Here is a 13298-nt window from a genome sequence, read left to right as displayed (position 1 = left end):
CACCATTTCCCCGTACAATAGTTTTACGATAAGTGAATGTAAAATCCATGGAATTGTAATATTCTTTATTTTGTTTATATATAGCCTGATTCTGGAGGTCGGGAAACTGCTTGCAATATTGTGAGTAGCACAGTTGAAGGTGAAGATAGCCATGGTATCAAAATTAAGAAAGAGATGCGTCGTGACACGACGGATGACAAAGAAGGGGGAGGTGACCCAAAAGATGAACCAGAGGACTTTATTGAAACTAACTGCCATTGGAAAAGTTGTGGAAAAGAATTTATGACCCAAGAGGAATTAGTTCAAGTAAGTTATTGCTATATGAAGAGTTTTATTTTAATCTTCAACTTAAGAAAATGGCTGTGATATATGTTTATTTATTTTGATATTGATGTTTTAATGCCTTTTTCACCTTCAAAATTTTAAGCCATATAATTTTGAAAAGGGCTTATTTTTTTGGCCATAATTCACAATGTTCTACAATTTCATTACAAAAGGTGTGATTGTTAAAATGAGTTTAGCATTGCTCACAAGCCGCCTTTACTACCTAGAAAAGCTTATACCCATTATCATCAATCTAAAACTGGGTTGGCTTCCAGCTACCACATAGCCAATTGTTCACATTAACAGCTGTGTACTCATTAACAGTTTATTTAATTTCCAAACAATTTCTAAATTTAATTTATAATAAATAGGGAGAAAATAAGTTAAAAAAGAAAAGAAACAATGAAAAAATGAAAATTATGAAAGAAAACGACAACCGCAGCTGACGTCTTCAGGGGGTACCAGTTCCGGAAGCATAAAGTTATAAATGCAGCCACTGGAAGTTTTGTTTTTAATTGTTTTAATTATTTTGTGTGTGTGAATTCTTTTCTTAATAAGTTAGAAGAAATGCGAGAAACAAAATGGTGTCACTGTATAAGAATGCATAACATAATTCCATGTTTGAATTTTTTTTAAAGGATTTTTTCTTTTATTATTAATTTTATAAGGATAAATTAACTTTAAAAGTATTTTAAAGATAAATTAAGTTAAAGTTATTTAGATTATTAGATTTATTATTTAGTTATTTAGATTTTGATAAGTTAAATATTTTGTTACAAATTTTAAACAGATTTTAAATATTTTAGCATATAAACAAGGACCATATTCAAGGTAGTAGAAAAACATCATTTGTTTGTCGATGGAAGGATTGTTCAAGGGAGGAAAAACCTTTCAAAGCGCAATATATGCTTGTGGTTCACATGAGACGCCACACTGGTGAAAAACCCAATAAGTGTACAGTAAGTATATATATACTTTAAATTTTCTAAACTACTAGCAACTGAGTTCCAAAAAGGATATGATATATTTTTGGGCTATGTAGACAAAAGTAAAAAAATAATGCCAATGAAGTACAAAAAAAAAACAAGGTAGAAGTTCTTTAGTTTGGGCGATATCTTTTTTCTTTAACAAAAAAAAAGTTTAAACTGACTTCTGAGTTGCTCTTAACGTAACTACTGTAGAACTCTGACCGACATTCGTGGGCTGAAGAGTACACAGAAAATCAAAGGCCTACAATAATGGGGAAACCTTTATATGTTTTAATGTACAAACACTGAACTCTGGGTAAAATTACTCATAATAAATAGGCTATAATAAAGTTTTTTCTTTTTTGAAATTTTATTTTTCTGTCTAAAATGCCAATATTATAGCATGTCACACAATAATTTGACAAACCAGCTGAATGATGAAACTTTATAAGAACACTTTTAAAGTGCATCAAAAAGGTTTCCGTTAACCACAGTGTTGGATAGTTTGGATTCCACTGTAATTTTCAAAACCAAAATGTCTCTTAATTTAATCAGCTGATATTAAATTCATTATCTTGGCACCTCCTAACTAACAAGTTAACTTAATGCATGTAAGAAAGAAATGTTGAAAATTAATCTTAAAATTGAATTACTTAAATGTTATATAGTTTAATAAGCAGTCATGTTTTAACTTCTCTATTAATAATATGCATGCATATGAAATATTTAAATACACAACAGGGTTCTGTTGGAAATACATTTTTGGCATTTATGTCTGTTAAAAAATGTTATGATATAATAGGTAAATTTAATTTTAGTTTGAAGGTTGCTCAAAAGCATATTCACGATTGGAGAATTTGAAGACTCATCTACGGTCACATACAGGAGAAAAACCATACACCTGTGAATTTCCTGGTTGTTCTAAAGCTTTTAGCAATGCATCCGATCGAGCTAAACATCAAAACAGGACCCACTCAAATACGGTAAGTTAAACTACTCTTTCTGTGTGATATTATCTAAATTTAAACCTTTGATGCATTGAATAATGTACTTTCAACACACCACTTGTGACTACAATAAAATATTTCTATTCCTTAATTTTAGTTTGCAATATTAAGGATTTAAGTAAGTATTTATGTTCTAAAAAAGATACTTATTTTTCTGGAAATTATTAATTTTGAGTTGAAACTTTTCAGAAACCATATGCTTGTAAAGCTCCCGGCTGTACCAAAAGGTATACAGATCCAAGTTCATTAAGAAAGCATGTAAAGACAGTGCATGGGCCAGACTTCTTTGCCAACAAGAAGCATAAGGGTGGAGATGGAAAAGATGATAGCAAGCCTACCGATGATCAGCCCCATGATCAAAGTAGTAGCATGGGAGGAAGTCCAAATTCAGATGGTAGTAGTACTACAAATCCAGGCAGTATGTCTAGTCCTAGTATTAAATCAGAAGTAAGTTTGTTTCATTTATGACTAATTTTTGTTTTAATCAAAGTCTTATTAAGCTATCTGAAACACTGCATACAGAAGCTCCTATTGTACATGTAAATATTTAACGATATTAACCAATTAATCATCGTTATAACTTTGGCAAAAATTGCCAAAATGCTGTATGGGGGTAGATAAACAATATTAAAGGTTAAAGAAAAAGAAAGAGAGAAAATCATTTATAAGTGATAGGACTTAGAATATTACTGAATTTGATTTTGTAAACAATTTCTTAATTAAGGTTAGCACATTTTTTAATCTTCTTGGTCATGTTTATTTTTATACCCTTATCATTGTAGTATGCAAAAGCAAACACTAAAGCATCTTACTTTCCATTTTCAAAACTATGACAAAACAGGTTTGCATAGTTTTGACTGCACGTTCATACCATATTTTTAAAAGATCGCAGTTCATATTAATTGCAATTTTTTTGTTGCTGTTTTACTTTTAACTTTCTTGAAACTTAAGGGGCTTATGAATCTGGTGTAGTTTTGCATTCTTGCATTCATTTAAATTTTCCAATAATTTTTCATTTTATATCAACAAAGTTACCATAAAGTTTAGAAAGAAATACTATTAGTTAAAGAAAGAAATACTATTTCAATTGATGTCTTGCAGCACCTTTTCACTTGTTTGTTGCCTTCACTTGTAATGTGATATTCATCTGTACAAAATATTGTTATTTTTAATTATTTTTATTTTTTTGGTGACTAATGCCACACCTTAGATGTAGGGAAACTCTTCTACAATTTAAAGCTAAAAATAAAATTTGTTTTCAATGTTAAAGTCAAAGTATAATTTATAATTTTACAAAAATTTAATTTGTTAAAAGTAAAATTACGTTTACAAGTAACTTAATTCTTATATGTGAATAATTCAAAAAGTACTAGAATCTTAATCTGCACAAGTAATGTTCAATTGTACACAGATATGTATGTAAGATTCAAATATGTACTCAACTTCAAAAAACTAGTTCATTAACTGAGGTGATATAGGTGAAACTAAGAATTTCGTGCCGTACATATCTTTTTGTTTTAATGGTATTTTTTTTTATTTAATATAGGATTCCCCTCACACCATCCATGAGGAATCTGTTGATGAATGCGGTCCTCCAATTAGTGACAATCACATCTCCACAACCAGCAGGCTTCCTGACATTGATGCAGTATGGGTTCCAGTTGCTGAAGTTCTGGAAGAAGTAATTGACTTGATTATTGAATTTCAAATAAGATTGCACTGCACTTATCCATGATATTAATTTGTGTTTCAGGTTTTCTGTGCACTTGTTAATCAAATGATTTTTATTTTTAAATACAATGTAGAACCTCTTATCCGGAAATCAGAAAACCTGAAAACCAGATAACCGGAATGAAATTCGGAACTGTAAATTAATTTTCGTCCATTGAAAAAAAAAATTTTCCTGCAAGATTTTGAGCCCATTTTGTTATTTAGAGCGTACCGGCATATCGAGTTGACGAAATAACTGATTTAGAGGACGGATCAAAAGCCGTTTGTAGACGAATCTCACATAAGCACAAATAGCTTATATATGTTATTAATGTTAATAATAACATTAATAACTTATATAAGCCTGTATATAATTTTTATTTCATAATTTCTTTCCTTATTTAAACTTAAGTGTATTATTATTTATAATTTTTTATTATTTCTAAAAGTATTTAAAAAAAAAATTTTAGTTTCGTTTTATAAACATTAAAAAAAAAAAACTTTTGTAGCGATTCAGAAAACCGGAAAAATCAGTTATCCGGAATCGCTGGATAATCGGTTCTATACTGTATATCCAAAACTTGTGCTAAATAAAACTGGCTTTAACTTCAAATAGCAAAAATCTACCTTGCTGTTTACTCCTTATCTTAAGTCTAAGAAAGCTCAGAAGTTCTGCCATGAATATTCCAGTTTTAAATAAAATTAACCACTTCATAATGTTGTGTAAATAAAACTTGTCTTCCATGTTTTACTCAAATGGAAAATTACTTTTAGGAATTGGAAGATGAAGTGTCACTAGCTTCTTGTTCTGTTGGTGGGGACATTAAAACAGAAGGAGGAAGGAGGCCAAAGAGTTTTAAAACTAAGTTTAGAGCATCTTTCAAATCTGCCAGAGATTGGTTCCCAAATCTTTTAACTTCTAGATCAGGTATTAATACTACTGTGCTATATAATTGTTTATAATTTGTGGGATCCATAGCCCAAATTTGATTCATTCTGAACTTCCAATATTCCTGATTTTGGATATGAAAATGGTATAATTTAATAGTAGACCAAAGTGCTGTTATTTATCACTATATGATTATTTTCTATTATAATGTATGTTTAATCATCTATGTCGAAGTATGTTTATTTATATAGCTACGTTATTTTTGTTTTGCATTTGAAGTCCTATTCTGTATATTCAAAACTCATTCCTTTGTATTAAGAAACATAATATTTGTAGTTCAATTTACTCATTTCTAAAAGTGGATTTTTTTTTCAAATAAAAAAAATTTTTAACAGAGAAATTATGTGCTAAATTGCAAATTAAATAAGATTTAAAACTAAATACAGTTTGCTTTAAAAAAAATGGCAAAAATAATTAACTTAAAATTATAATAATAAGTGGAATAGCAGTAAAAACCTTCTCCAAGGAGTATTGCACATTAAAATAATCAAAGGTGCTTATTTTCGTTTTTTAAAAGCCCTTAAAGGTGCTTTTTTCATTGGGTGTTTTTAAAAAGTGCTTAATTTTCCCTTAATTCAAAATGAGATTTTTCTTTTACTAAGTTGATTTTCACTTCGAATTCTGCAAAAAGACCTAGTTCACATTGTTCTATTTAACGTTTTCACAATTAATTCAACCCCAATCTATTTCGACGTATTTTTGACAATTGTCAAAAGCAAGGACAAAAAAAAAAAAAAAAAAATTGACATGACGATTAAAACAAAATAAAACCGTCAATTGCCAGAAACTTTGCAACTCTGCCTAGTTATGATATTTTTTAAAGTGCTTAAAAATATTTCTTGAGTGCTTGAAAAGTGCTTAAGAGGTGCTTATTTTTTGTTGAATAATTTGGCTACACATCCTGATGTAAACACGTAATGTTCCTTATTAAACATGTAAAAACTTTCTACATAATTACAAAATATTCAAACTATTGTTATAATAAAAAAAAGGAGCCGTTTATTAAACTCAAAATATTTGGTTTCTTGTTCTAGAAGTTGTACAGAGAAAAGAGCTTAAGATACTTTTTTCCAATTGTTAAAATTTTGATGTTTTACATTGCCTTATTTTTGCTGAAACCTCCCCCTACTTTCTCCATTTTCTTTTTTGACCTTTCCTACTCAAGACCATAGTCAATGAAATTACAATATTCTCAATGATGTCAATTCATTTCCTCTATTAATTGAAAATAATAAGCTTTGTATCAAGTTTAATAAAGAAGTAATTATAAATCTTGCTTGCAATGTTAACTAATTAAAGGCCATTAAGTTTTAATGTTAGAGTAGAGTATTCTGAGAAAAAGTGGAAGTTGATTTACATTCTACTTTAAAGGAACGGCTAAATGTCTTGTTAAATTTGCTAGATTTAAATGGTTTATTGCTTAAACTTTTTTCTATCGCTGAACTGCAAATTATATACAGACTTGTGTGCAATAAACATTTGGCAAATACTACAATGACATATTTTGTTCTATTTGTAAAAAAATCAGATTTTTTTCCCTTTTTTTTTGTAAACCCAAATGTAAAACTAGTTAATTTAGGTACAGAATTTCTGAGAAATTCTAAAACATTAATGCTGAACAACAACCAATGAATTTGATGTTCTAATTTAATCTATATTTTTGCTATCATTTTGTATGCTTACCAATATCTTAAAAAACGGTTAAAAAAAAAAGTAGGGTCAGTACATACATAAAAACTAAATAATGTTAATAGATTCCTCTGTGTTATAACGTAATATTTCTGTATTGCTATCACAAATAATGTCATCAACATTAATTTTTAAAATATCATTATATTAAAAAATATTATATTTATGTAGGCAGGGGCAGTTGTAAAAATTTGGAAAGCATGTCGCTTACCCAAACGAGCCAAACTACTGAGGTTAAAGTTGCTGAAAATGTTATTCAAACTTCTGGTAAGGATTTTTACAAATTGTACTATGTTTTTATTTATTTATTTATTGCATTTCAAAATCCTTAAAGGCATTAATTTTTAAAAAACGTTAAGCATATCATATTTTAGCATTAAATGTTTTTTTTTTCAATATTTTATTGTTAATAACATGATATTTATATCCTGCATGTGTAGTAAAGAAATTAGATATTAATTCCTGGACATGATCCTGGAAGTTTTGTTAAAAATGATTCAAATATAGTTGATAAGTTTTCTTATTTATAGGATGTCTTTAAATTCAAAAAAAAAAAAAAAAATGCGTTGCCAAGTCATTGTTTGATTTGATTTAAACATGTACAAATAATACATATTCTTAGCAAGAATTTTATTTCCTGCAAGTTTTATACACTCTAATAAAAATTTTAATGAGATCTCAAAATTAATCAATTTAATCTTTTTATTTCCTTGTGATATTTAATTTTTTTTTTAATGTGAGCTGATAAAATTTTATTCTTGAATTATTAGGAAGAGAATTCTTAACTGTCAAAAATTATCTAGGTTCTAAAAATTATTCAAATGAATTGTGTTGTGAAATACAATCAAAACCAGGAGTTTTATGGTGATATATTAGGTACCTTTTAAATAAACTATTTATGTACATCATAGCGTCATTCAGCCGCAGAGAAAAGCATATTTGTATAACAGTGCAAGAAAAATGTAGAACAATAATTTTTCGATTTTAAAATTTAAATTAAGTTCCAATCTTTATTTCTATCTAACTTTCAACATTAACATAATTGCTCTTCAATTTTTAATTTAGTAACTTTACTTTTTCCCCTAGGTCCAGTTGCTACATGTACTACTGATTTGCCAAAGCCGAATAACTCTCATAGTGGCAGTAGTAGCACTGTTAGCTCTTTCTTCAGTAGTTTACATTCTGAAGCTGGCTCTCAAGGTGCTGCCTCACAAGTCAATAGCAACAAATCTGGCCAATCATGTATAGGTCCGGTTAATAGTTCCTCTACTTACGATCCTATTTCTGCTGGTAGTTCTAGACGTTCCAGTCAATCTGTTGAACCACTTCCCTATGAACTAACTTCACAGTTGCACAGCAAACGTACAAAGGCAACAGTAGCTCAGGTTCTATCGAACACTAGCAATTTGGTTGTTCTCAGTCAAAATGAATGCCTGGTGTCTGATAATGAGGCATTTCAACATGGGTATTCTCCTTTGTTTGGTTTTCCTCCTCCACAATATCCTATGAGCCCACCATCGATGAATAGTGTAGCTTCACCACAATATCCGATGAGTCCACCTTCAATGAACAGTGTTGCTTCACCACAATATCCAATGAGACCGCCATCAATGAACAGTGTAGCTTCTCCAAAATCAAACAGTGTCAGAAATCATCCTAACCAAAATATGCATTCATGTGTATTGGAGGAAAATAAAGATATGGTCCTTCCAGATGATGTTGTCAATTATATCAATGATGTGGTAGACCAAATACGTCCTCCTTCTGCGAGCAGTGAAGCATATTCAAGTGTCAGTCAAAACTGGACATGTTGTAAAAATGACAATTCTTCAGTTCAAGCTCAACAATGTTCCCAAAATGTGAACAATAGTGCACAGAATTCCCAATCTTGTTATTCTGGTAATGTTGTGCAACAATACCAAAACCCAGTTCAAACTTTCCAGAATGATATTAATAAACATTTGCAGCAACAGCACGTAAATTGTAACGCTTCTAATCCTAATTTCAGTAAAATAGCTAATCAAAATTCTAATTTCTGCCAACCTAACATTCCTTCTCAGAACAACAGTCACAATGTTGTGCAAACTAATTCACAGCCTCAACAAAATTGTATGCAGCAATCGCCTCACACACTTAATACTACTTATAATGGTTCTCAAACTGAGTGTAATAACTCCCACTATTCTCAGAATAACTATACTAATTGTCAAAATCATGGAAGCTCTTACAATTATAATCGACAAACAATTTATCCAAGTGACATGTCACAGTCATATCCTAGTCAACATAAAATGCCATCATCCGGATATGGTAGCACTGTTCATCCTAATACTACTAATTGTTCATCACAAAACTATCAACCTTATGCTAATGGAGCCAGAAATAATACACACATGCATAGCATTCAACAAAATATACCATGCAATACTCAAGAAACTAAAAATCCAGCTTACAGGTTAAACTCTAACTCTAATTTATGTGTTATACAGAATGGACAAATGAATCAGCCGATGCACTCCAATCAAAACGATAGTGAATATGATGCCAACAATTGGTGCAATAATCAAATACAAGGCTATAATAATGCTGGAACAGGGTATATTAATCAGTGTCAGACAGGTGTTAATCCTCAAAACCAACAAAATATGATGTCACCCACTAATCAGTACCCTAATAATCCTGTCCAAAATTTTGATTCAAGTGCTGGATATGGAAATTGTAATGTACAAGCACAAAATAGTTCTGAATTTTATTCTCCCTTTAACTCATACAATCAGAATTTATGCTCAGGTTCTGAAGTTTCTTATCCTACTCAACCTCAAATGTCAATGCATCATAATCATTCCATGCAGCAGCAATCGTCATCACAAACTGCATCAATATCTAGGCAATCGCAAACCATGGGACAGCCTATGTGCCACCAAGTGAACAATCAGAGTCAACCCTCTGTCCAATCAACCATCCCGCAACAACAGAGCCATCAATTATATGCTCAGTATCAGCCTATGAACTCTCCAGCAGTTATGCCTTATCAGAAGACTTTAAATTCTCAGATGAATCAACATACATCTTTGAAATTAGAAAACCCCCAGCATCTGAGCTCTGTGAATTCTCAGGCTCATCACTATCAACCACCTGTTAATAACCAGCCTGTCCATCAACCTAACATGGGTTCTCAAACACTTAATGCTATGGCTCAAATGCAATCACAAACATCTGTCAATTCTCATATTCAAACTTCCATAAACTCTCATACTCATTCCCACCATAATTCTATAAATCCTCAAGCTCAGTTATATCAACAGCCAATAAATCCTCAAACTCATACTCAACCACCCAGTTATCATCAAACTGTTAACCCACAAACAGCAATGTCTCAGCAAATGATGCAGAAGTGTCCCCAAATTCCATTTCAACAGCCAATGCCCCCTCAGTATCCAGGTTCATTACAGCAGCATAACTTACCACCCCAGTATCCAACACAACAGGTTCCTATGACGCCTAACTTCTCATCAGCTGCCTCAAACTCATTTCATGATCAGAAAATAAATTGCAACAGCACTGATCAAAATTCATTGCCCACATTATTACATCTTGACAAAAACCATCTCTGCAACCGCAAAAAAGGCTCATATTCATTACAAGCTCAACATAGTGCTTCCAGTGTTAGTGAACAAGATGAGAAAGAATCTGCTTACGCAGTGACACAAACAATGGACCAAAAAGAGATACAGTGCCAAAATGTCAGCCAGTCATCTCTTTCTGTTGAAGCTTACCAAAGAACTTTAAAGTATGTTCAACAATGCCAAGAAATGATGAGCCAACAGCAAGCTTCACCTGGCTGTAATCGTGTCAGCAGTAGCACTGATAGACAAAGTCCTGCTGCTAGTTCTCCACTCTCACAAACTTCTAACATGGTTATTAATGATCTCAATAGCGGTTTACAATCTCTAATTCAAGAAGATAGATGTTTTCAGGTACAAACTATGTGCGCTAATCTTTAAATATTAGCATAAAATTTGTGTCAATAATATAAATTAATTTCTAATTATTTAGACATGTATGTAATAGCTCAAGACCAATGTTTATATGATTCTGTGATACTTAAAAATAAATCCTGTTTACAAACATTTACCAAAAGCTCTGATGATTCACAATTAATATTTATATTGAATTTTGAAAAAAATAAAAGATAATCTGAACTTGAATAATATTCACATTTGTATTTATATGTAAGTAAGGGTATGATTTATTTGTATAGTAATATTTGAAATTATGTGAATTTTTTTTCAGTGTACATTATTTTAACGTAAATTTGAAGATATTTTTAAAAATAGGTATTGATCTTTTTCTCTTAATTCATCTTTATAATTTTATTCCTGTAAAATATTTTTTTCAAATCTGATATACGATTGTTTTTGACATTCAGTTCTGATTTGATCTAATAAGATGATGCCACTTTATACAATTTATTAACATATGTGGGTTTAAGTTAATGAATTGCCTATTTTTAATCTTATGTTATTTAGGCCAAAAATTGAAGTGCTGTTTTTTTTTTTTAAATTGTTGATGGCTTATTTCTGATAAAGCATGTGATACTGTTTGCGAAATTTATACATTTTATATTAACTTTTAAATTTTTGTCTAATAATAAGTATTTTGTTATTTAATACTATGGGTTTGTGTATATTTTTACTGATATATTCTTTTAGAATATGAATATTTATGTAAAATGTATTTCTATGAATGATGTATATTTCTTCCAAAGTGCCTTTTCTTCCATGAAGAGAAAATGTAAATGAGGACTCAGATCACTTTTTAATTTTTGCACATCTTGTTGTTCCTATTTGAAGAGTAATTGCCAAACTGTGCCGAATTCTTGGTTAAAGCCCTATTACAACCTTTGGCTACTTTTTACCAGACACTTGTAAAATACAGATCTGTAATGTGCAATTTGATAAATATTTCCTGTTTCTGTTGTCAATTTTGTTTCCTGTATTGTTGTCAATTTTGTAAATACCTTGTTCATGTATGCATGACAAATAAAAGTGGTTTTTTAAGTTTTTTTTTTTTTTTTTTTTGAGTAACATCATTTTTAACTTTTTCTAACCTATAATAAATAAATAGGCACTTCATTTTTGCTATTATTCACATTTTTAATGTTAATAATTAGCGACTGATAAAGTAAATTCTTTGACAGTATACTATGAATTATTAAAGAATTTGCCAATTCAGACATTTGTTTTCAATAGCTGCTTTTTCCTTTTAAGTTTTTAAGTCATCGGGTTTTCATTTATTAAATTTAGACATTTTGATAACAGTAGTTTTTACTTCTGCTCTTTGTGTATGGTCACTATATTAGCCAATATTTCATTTACCACATCAATCTATAGCTGGCATATTTTATTCAATGGGCCTAAATAGCAATAGTGCCACTCTTCCGTCCTGGGGACTGAAATCAGTCTTGAGAAAAATCATTGATTTAAATTCCATTAATATCTCTTTCCCATTTGTTTACTTAAACTAATTTCCTTTTTTTTTTCTTTCTTAAAAATGTAACATATTTTCTGTTAAAAATAAAAAAGTAATTTTTTAGAAAACGTTATTTTTCTCAATTATTGCAAAATCATAAAGTAATGATGCTACACTGTAATGAGATTTGTACTATCCCCCCCCCCCCCCAATGCATTGACATGTTGGCCAAAAATAAATCAATATTTATTTATTTTTAATTATAGTGTTAGAACGAAAAATAATATTGTAGCAAAAAATAAGTAGAGATGTGAATGGTTTCAGAAAAATGTTAGCGGTAATATTTTTCAGTTATAGGTGTGAGAAATATACAGAATTAGCTGCTATTTTTGTTTTCTTTGCTAAAAATTAAATAAAGAAAAAAAAATTAAAAACAAATGATTGAGGACATTATCCACAGAAAGGAAAATTTACGGGTCAGTGAGTGATGAATTCCAATAACAATGATGTACCATATTAATTTGTTAACAAATAAGTTCAGTCTTGAAATTATTTTAGAGTGGCACCCATTTTTAAAAGTGACTCTTCGGTTATTTAAAGTTGGAGTTGGCAGCACTGCTATGATTGAAACTCGTGCTACATCTTTGTAGTTAGATTTGGAAGTTTTTATTTTACGAGACCCTGTTGGAAAAAAAAAATAAACTGCATTGTTTGTTTGTTTCTCAATTTCATTTAACAAAATTAACTACCCAATTTTTTCCTAGAACTTTTTACACTTGCAAAACTATCAATATTCTATAGCAGCATCAAAAGAATCCTAGTGTCTTAAATGGTGACTGGTGTACATTAAATATGTCGGGTCCCAAAGTCCTCCAAGTTCTCAAAACCTATGGGGGTACTGATCGAAGAGTTCCCTTGCCTTTTATATTGGGTTCAAAATTACAAGGCTACGGAGTTGAACATTGGTAACCGCAAACTCAAATTTGGGTCGGCTGTTCAACGATGGTTATAAAATAAAAAGTCGATTGTCACGAGTCGCTATATTTAGTAATTCTATGTAATTATTCGGCAAACATGTTTGCAACTCTGATTTTAATAGAAAATTCACATTTTCGTGAATAGCGCATGCACATTTTATATGGTGTTTTACCTACACATAAAATATGGATAAGTTGTAGA

The 13298-nt window shown here is 30.3% G+C and overlaps 1 protein-coding gene across 4 annotated transcripts in view; it reads left to right on the top strand.

The window, feature by feature from the left end:
* ci (transcriptional activator cubitus interruptus) overlaps window positions 1-11710 on the top strand; it is a 98075-nt gene extending 86365 nt beyond the window's left edge. For 3 of the 4 annotated variants that reach the window (XM_043045727.3, XM_016051048.5, XM_043045726.3), the window contains 8 exons: window positions 85-306; window positions 1131-1283; window positions 2111-2275; window positions 2489-2746; window positions 3846-3980; window positions 4784-4937; window positions 6819-6914; window positions 7734-11710. In XM_043045727.3, coding sequence (XP_042901661.2) covers window positions 85-306; window positions 1131-1283; window positions 2111-2275; window positions 2489-2746; window positions 3846-3980; window positions 4784-4937; window positions 6819-6914; window positions 7734-10651 — 4101 coding nt within the window. In that variant the 3' untranslated portion in view covers window positions 10652-11710. 4 annotated transcript variants of the gene reach the window in all.
* Window positions 11711-13298: the final 1588 nt, after the last annotated feature.

This window comes from Parasteatoda tepidariorum, chromosome 9 (assembly GCF_982258835.1).
Source record: "Parasteatoda tepidariorum strain Cologne lab strain chromosome 9, Ptep-v5.0, whole genome shotgun sequence".
Lineage (NCBI taxonomy): Eukaryota > Metazoa > Arthropoda > Arachnida > Araneae > Theridiidae > Parasteatoda > Parasteatoda tepidariorum.
This window is presented reverse-complemented; position numbering and strand designations above follow the sequence as displayed.